Source organism: Hipposideros armiger, unplaced genomic scaffold (genome assembly GCF_001890085.2).
Source record: "Hipposideros armiger isolate ML-2016 unplaced genomic scaffold, ASM189008v1 scaffold_301, whole genome shotgun sequence".
In the NCBI taxonomy this organism is placed as follows: Eukaryota; Metazoa; Chordata; class Mammalia; order Chiroptera; family Hipposideridae; genus Hipposideros; species Hipposideros armiger.
In genome coordinates this window covers 1,400,569-1,408,199 of record NW_017731651.1, presented here as the reverse complement: position 1 = coordinate 1,408,199, position 7,631 = coordinate 1,400,569, and the positions used below count along the sequence as shown (strand labels likewise).

Genomic DNA, 7,631 nt, shown 5'->3' with positions numbered 1-7,631 from the left:
CAGGGACTACAGCCTACGCCGTCGCTGGCAACTCATGGCAGCCCAGCTCCAGGTTGAGCTGTTGTTCAGCATCTTAGCTGTAGAGGGCTGTGTCACTGGCCCTCATATGTGGGATCCGAACTGGGGCCCTCTGGCGTCCCAAGCCAGTTCTTAAGCATCGCGCCACTCGGCCGGCCCTGTTGCTGTCTTTATATTAATAGAATATGTTAACTAATGTAAAGATTGTAAATGATATTGTTTTTGTAAAAAAAAAAATGGTTACTGGGTGTTGACAGCTGGAAGCCTGTCACCCTGCCTGATAGGTATTGATTAATGAAATCATGCAGCTTTACTTTTTGTTCCATAAAGTAGATTGTGGACCAAATGACTGCCTAATTTTATGACAGTGGGAGTGAAGAAGTTCTTTGATTCAGTTTTAGAGATTCATCAAGTAGAGAAATTTGGGAAATCTAGCATTTTACCGTAGCAAATATTTGTATTAAAAAGAGAGGGTTTGCTCTCCCTCTTCAAATTCCTTAGTATAGGTCTTACCCTTTTTAGAGGTATTGGGCTGGGGAGTGGAGGAAGCCAGTTCCATCTCTTTGATTAAAAGAGGAAAAAAGGCCTAGCTTTTTGCTGTGTGAATACAGGCACGATTTGTTGCTGTGATATTAAAAAAGTTATCTGAAATTTGAGTTTTCCAAATGGTCTCATAGTCACTTGGAAATTATAAGGATAAATGAGAACGTTAGTGTCATGGTGTTTGGGATCGCTACACTAATTGACACGAATCCCCATATCCTGTCTCAGCTCCAATTAACAAAATAACCGAGCTTCCAAGTCCAAGTTCATTGGCTGCTCATCACAGAGGAGCACTGACCATGGAACCTGACATAACTGAGTAGGTCTCTCAAACTTTCGGAGCCCCAGTTTCCTCATTTCAAAGGGAAGACAATAATACCTACTTTCCCAGGTCGTTATGAGGGTTAATAGATATATTTATACATATATCTTGCACAAATCTGACATTCTTCTNTTTTGAAACTTTATTCCCTCCTTAAAATTCTCTCCTAGTTGTCAGGAGAGAATGCTTTGGTCAATGTATTTAACCAGCCTAATAAAGCCAGCATTGTAATTAATGCTCATTGGCTAAAGAGAAAAACAAATTAAATGACTCTAGGAAGGCAGTGTTTTCTTTTGTTCAGAATTAATGAAATTTCATGTTGTTAGCATGCTGGATTTTATGAGGATCATAACATAGTCATGCTTAAAGAAATAAATTTACTTTAATGGTACTTTCAAAGGACTAATCCAGTTTTACGCTGTTATTTCTTTTTCTACCCAGAACCTCAAGGTTAGTCAGCAACACATATTGAAGAAATGTAAGCAAAATATGGAAAGTGCTACTTTTCAAAAGAAAAGACAAGAAACTCCTTTTCAACATTTCACATAATTTATTAATGCAGTATACATGAGATCCAAACTCTGCAGCTTCTAAGCATACTCTGTTTAGATCTTTCAGATTCTTCTGCACTTGTAGGTTATGTTTACAGAGATACCCTTAAGTGGATGAAGAACACTTTCTATAATTGTTGAAAATATAGTACAGAGTGAAATGATTTAAATATAATTTAGGCACATATTGATTATGAAAATAGATATCTCTCAATACAATACTTCTCTGTCTTGGTAAAAATAATAAAGCAAAGAAAATAATTCATTTCTGAAGTTGCTTTCCTTCACCTGTAAAGATCTGATCTCCTCCCACTCTGCATATTGTACCCTTTACAGTAAGGAAAGCTTTGCATATGTATACATAGAAGAATAAACTATGTAAATACTGAAGATATGTCATCCTCCCAGGAGACAAAGTGGTTTTTAATGATTCATTGCCTCAAACTAATGAGCCGGGAGAATTCAGGACCCATCTGGACATAGCTTATATCCCTGCTCTTGGGTAGACGTTAAGGACCCCGGTTACTGGTAAGGAAGTCCAGGCCCTATGTCTGCTGCTGCCGAGAGGTGATGAGTCCAGAAAATCAGGCTAACATTTATTCTAACAAAACCAAGCCAGAAAATGTAAGTAAAAGAACCACAGGTGCTGACTGGTATTACATGTTGGATTAGCCAAATGCCTTTATTTTTATTTAAGTTTCTTGGTGGCTATCACCAAATGGGTTTCAAACCCCTCACTCCTCACAGGAGGGTTTTGGCTGCAATTATGTTGACTTCTAAAAGATGATTTTGCCATATCTATTCATATTTTATAGCTTTGATTGCAGTGGATTGGGACTTAATATCAATTTCTAAGCTGGCTCTGTTTACACTATTTGGACATTGAATTAAATGAATATTAGTAACGCACCTTGGATTTTTGGTTTTGAAGTATTTTCCTATGTTTGCTTTGACTGTATAGGAGGACACTAGGCTAGTAGTGTAAATAAATAAAACTGCCTGGTTTGGCATTGAGTGGAACTTGCTTAGAATGAAATTCTAAGGAATGCTCATTTAAAAGTTGTTGCTATAGGTGAATTCTTCCTCCATCTGGACAGTTCTACTGTAACTTCAGCCAACAAAGACGTACAACGATGACTTTCCTTCCACTCTGCCTCAAGCAGCAAGAATGGAGGGTTTCTTTAATTTAGCTACTGTTTTGTTCTAAACAATAAACAGTATAAAAATGAACCTGAAAAGAGCCTTGGGGAGCCTGATCTCACCGTATTCACAGTGTGACAGGTAAAGTCGGGGAGGCATCACTAAAGCTATTTATGAACCTGAACAACCTCTGCAAAATTTTCATAAAGTTTAACAATTTAAATATCCGTATGCATCTAGAGATTCAATAAATATAATTGCATATGTTGTGCTTCTCATAAATTAAAATCCTCAAATGCATTTCAAACCAAGATGGTATTTCCATATCATGCCTATTTAAAAGCAAATATAATAGATACTATTTCCTGGTCATAAAGCCAGGCAAATCCCTCTACTCCACTCAAAAAGCAGCAATCTAATCTAGCTTCCTTACATTTATTGACTATGTGCTTCTCTGTTAAAATCAGAATGTGGAAAAAAAAGTGACTTTTTTCCCCCTTATGCACCACTGAGAACAAGCATAATCCTCTAAATGTGTTTGTTTGTTTGAATTTCCTTACAGTGCTATTTCTTCTAGACAACTGAGTGGGCGGAGAAATAAAGGTGGTAAGGGAAACGTTTTTCGTCCTGGGCGTCTTCTGCCAGCCCTAACATTCTCATCTGACGCTTTGTGACATATGTAACGGTGTTAGCATCTCTTCAAATATGGCTCCCTTCACATTGGAACCTCTCAGGTTGGCTTCTTGGAGGTCACAGCCAGACAGGTCGCAATTCTGTAAGACGAAAACCACAGTCAGGGAACTAATACGGAGATGGAGAGCTTCATCTGCGCCTTCCCCAAATGATTCCCGGGGCATGTTAGGAAAATGTTCCTATGTAATAAAACTCAGCTCTATTTCTGGAAAAGTTCTGTTTTAAAAGAAAGTCAGATTTTCTTCCATCTGTGTTTGTTTTCTCTAGTTGATGCTCAAGCTGATCAACACAAATATATGTAAACACAGGTTAACGAGGAAGCGTGTCCCTTCTTATCATGTAGTTTAGAATCATTTAGAATCCACAATGGGGTCCAGTGTAGTAAATATTACTTAAACAACTTTGCCACAATCCAAGGACAACAACAATGAAAGGAATAGGATTGGGGGGAAGGGCTCTTAAAAAAAAAAATCTGAGAGAAAGAGATTTTACTTAATAATTAAATTGTGTAATCGGTTTTCCCATTCCCCAAGCCTACTATTTTTATAGCAAGGAATTGTCTTTTTTTAACCCTCAAATTATGTGTACAATGAGTTTTAATAAATATATGCAACAGTGTAACCACCACCATCATTGGAAGCTGCTTTTAAATTTCTCTTGAGATCAGAGTGACAGATGAGACGGATATTCTGAGTAAGTCCCTGGGGATGGTAAGGACAATAGTTAAAGAGAAGGGCTGCACATAACCTTTTAGGACAGAACACCAGCAGCTGCCCCTCAACAGTCAACCTGATTAGCCTTTGCAATCAGCTGGAAAGAAGGAGGCTTTTGCTGTTTAAACACACTGAGTACCTGGTAACTAGAACTATGAGAATTAGCACAAGGCAAAAATCATCATCGTAGGTGACAGTAACAAGTAGTACAAAATTAAATTACTGTGTTTACATAGGTTTACATCTTCGGCCTTTGGCTGGTTTTTTGCCTTTAAGTTTAATCGGACCTGCTACTATGCTACTTAGTGCTATCAAGGGAACAAGGCAAAACCATTAAAAAAAAAAAATCAACGCCAAGCTAAATTTCGATGCACTGGTCTCTACAATCTAATCTATGCCAGATTTTCTTACGTGGGGCTGTACTGTTCCCTATGATAGCACCAGCCACACAAAGCTGTTTGTATTTAAATGAACTAAAATTTAAAACTCTATGTCTCCGTTGCACTACTAGTTTCAAGTGCTCAGCAGCCACATGTGGCTGTTGGCTACTGTCCTGAACAGACACAGAACATGTCCAGCATCGCAGAAAGCGCTACAGGACAGCGCTGACGCCGGCCAGCCAACAAGTATTGAGTCGGCTGGATACGGCTACAAATCAGGACAAAATGCAGAATATGCTGCTGATGAAAAAGATGACTGGGCAAAATGAAAACCTCATGTTGAGATTCAAAAAGAATATGATGCCAGTTTAGAACAGGCTCTCCCTCAACCTGATTTCAAACCTGGATATCGTTTCAATTTCTGAGGTAGTTTAAGAAATAATCTGGCTCCACTGAATTCTGTTTGGTATTAAAATATAAGAAAAAATCAAGATTAATGAAGCATCTATTAAACTTAGCTACTTGAGAGAGACCCAAGGAAAAGAGCAAAATGAAATCTACTTGGATGGACTGTCAGATGACTCTTCAAAAATCTGAAACTGGCACCTCTGACTCAGGTAACTGAATCCTGCTCTGGAACTTAAATTTGTTTAAACAAGCGACTGAATGGACAATATCCCTCCAGCTGTGCTGATGTGTCACCCAGCAGTTTTTACCAACCAGCTACTTTGTTTACGATTTCAATAAATTTTGCATGAGATACTCAGTAATTCTATAATAGATGAACAAAAGCTCTTAAAAAATTGGCGACTCACCTCTAAATCAGTGCCAGCCAGAGTTGCTCCTCTGAGGTTACAGTTCTTCAACTTGGCATTTTTTAAGGTAGCGACTCTTAGGTTAATTCCTGTCATCTGACTTCCTTCCATGTCCACACCTTTCAGATTAGCACCTAGAGTGATCATACTTGGGGATTAGTTGAACTTAAAAGTATTTACAGTCATCCACCTTCAAAAAAACCACAGAAAGACTTAATGGAGGAGAACAATGACAGGCTCCTTTACCTTTGGGAAATGACTTTGAACTATAAATCTCAGTCTGTCAACCAACTTAAATATATAAAGAGATCACTGTTAACAATGTGTTTGCTTATGTTGTGAATTAAGAATGTTTTAGTCTCTATTTTTGAGGGAGGAATTCAATTCGGTCTTATGATAATTAGCACTTTTATAATATACCTCCATAAGTTTATGACAAGGAGGATAAGTACTAGGTCTAAATAATACAAGTAAACAAAGTGACCAGTTCACAGACACAGCAAAGCAATGAGGAATTCATAAACAAAACATTAAACCTAAAAATGACAAAAACTGCCTGGCTTTGTGCAAACCGAAATTCTTAATTTGGGTCAGTATAAGAGGATTCTGTTCTGCTGGAAAGTTTAAAATGTTGATATTTAATTCTCCAACTAAAGCCTCATTAAATATTAGAGGCTGCATTTCCCGAGTTCTCGACGTTGGTTAGCAAATGACTGAGACCATATAACTGACCCCTGTGCAAATCTTCCAAGTATGACGACAAAAGAAACCTATATCCCTGGTGTTACCATGGTTTACCTGTATCAATTATTTTGCTGGGCTTTTTATACTTGGTGGTATGTTTTCACCTTAGGAAAGGTAATTATAGGTAGCATCTCACCTTCTAAGTTGGCTTTGAGACCAGAAGGATCTTCAAAATTACACTGTTTCAGGGACGCCCCTTCTGCATTAGAACAGAGCATCTTGACTCCCTGGAGATTTGCCCACTGGCAAAGAAAAGAGAAATTTTCCATGTTTTAAAGTTCAGAATTGTGTTCGGAAAAGAAAAAACTGGCTCAAACAGTTATTAAACAAAAACATTTTAACTTCCACGGCTGAAAGTCTTAAAAGAAAGGGTTTACGAGGCCATTGCTAGCAGAAGATGACTAGTCTTGGGGCATGGCGTCTAAACCAGCAGTGGCATGGCCAGGTAGGAAATACAGTATGTCCGTTGTCAGCAGTTTTGCAAGGAAGGGGGAGAGAGACGCAAGCCATTCTGAAAGGATTTACATTCATTAATAGACAACAAGGGTGGGAGAAGGTGAAAGTGGATAGTTCTGGGGTAAGTGCAGCAGAGTACACAAGGAAGAAGTGTTCATGCCTGTGGATTCGTCGTGGGAGGCAGGATGGACAGTTCATGTGTAAATAAGGAACGGGGGCTCCTGGGGTTCTGTGGTGCTTGGCTAGTCTCTGTTTTGGATACTCTCAGACCTAGGCACCTGGAAATTAATCCGAAATTCCTAGATAAACAGGAGTCTTTCATCAAAGCTATTAAGCTAACTGCTCTGTCTTTCTCTCACTCCCTAGCCACTGTAATTGTAATTCAGAACATCTCAAAAGAAAAAAAATAGAAAAAGGGGAAGAAAAGCTCAATTTGGCACACTCATGATCAATTATTTTCTGCTCACAATAAAGACTTTTCCAATTGAACTCAATAGGAACTGAGAACTGTTTTTAAAGAAATATTGGGTTGTCGGAAAAGTCATGATGTATTTTTTCTGTTTTTCGTTGCAAAAATGCATCATGACTTTTCTGACAATCCAATAGTTCTTTTAAAAGTACTGTTTAAAAAGAAACAGAAGTTAAAAACAGCATGCCCACTTTCTATGAAACTTAAGAGTTTGGATGAAATTGGGGAGTCGGACGTCTGACATCCTTATTTCTGTTTTTATAAACAGCCCTGGGCATGACAACTGACAGTTGAAATGTATGGATAGGAAGGCATAAACTTGTTTGGGTAACGGATTTTCTCTTCCTTATTACTGTAAAAATCAATCAATGAAATTCTAGAATCTAGATGTTCAATCATGCTATTACTACCTTCACTGCAAAAGAATACTGAGGCCAGCAATTACAGGTATCATCTAGCTATAAAACAGTAACAGGTTGATGGGGTCTTTTTGTACCAACCATTGCTACAGAACATTGTCATCCTTAAGCACCCAAATCAGTGCAAAATACAAAGAGTAAAGAGCTGGAAAATGTATACTGGAATTTTAGTCAATCTATCTCTTAAGGGTTCAGTGCCATCAGATCTGAACTCTGACAACTGCTAGATAAGGCAGGAAGCTATTTATAAGGGTGACGTTAACATTAGACCTTCACAAATTGTGACCATCAGAGTAGACGATGAATGTGAAAACGTGTTACAATCTGTTAGGAACCATATAAATGATTACCGTAGTTGCTGTTTTAAG

At 38.1% G+C, this 7,631-nt stretch overlaps 1 protein-coding gene across 2 annotated transcripts in view; it reads right to left on the bottom strand.

Annotated features, from left to right (window-relative positions):
- Positions 1-1,246: 1,246 nt before the first annotated feature.
- KCTD9 (potassium channel tetramerization domain containing 9) overlaps positions 1,247-7,631 on the bottom strand; it is a 30,478-nt gene continuing 24,093 nt past the window's right edge. The window contains exons 10-12 of one of the 2 annotated variants that reach the window (XM_019659567.1): positions 6,056-6,161; positions 5,176-5,309; positions 1,247-3,347 (exon numbers count right to left, since the gene is read on the bottom strand). In XM_019659567.1, coding sequence (XP_019515112.1) covers positions 3,231-3,347; positions 5,176-5,309; positions 6,056-6,161 — 357 coding nt within the window. In that variant the 3' untranslated portion in view covers positions 1,247-3,230. The remainder of the gene's footprint in view (positions 3,348-5,175; positions 5,310-6,055; positions 6,162-7,631) is intronic. The other variant, XM_019659566.1, reaches the window with a different exon arrangement.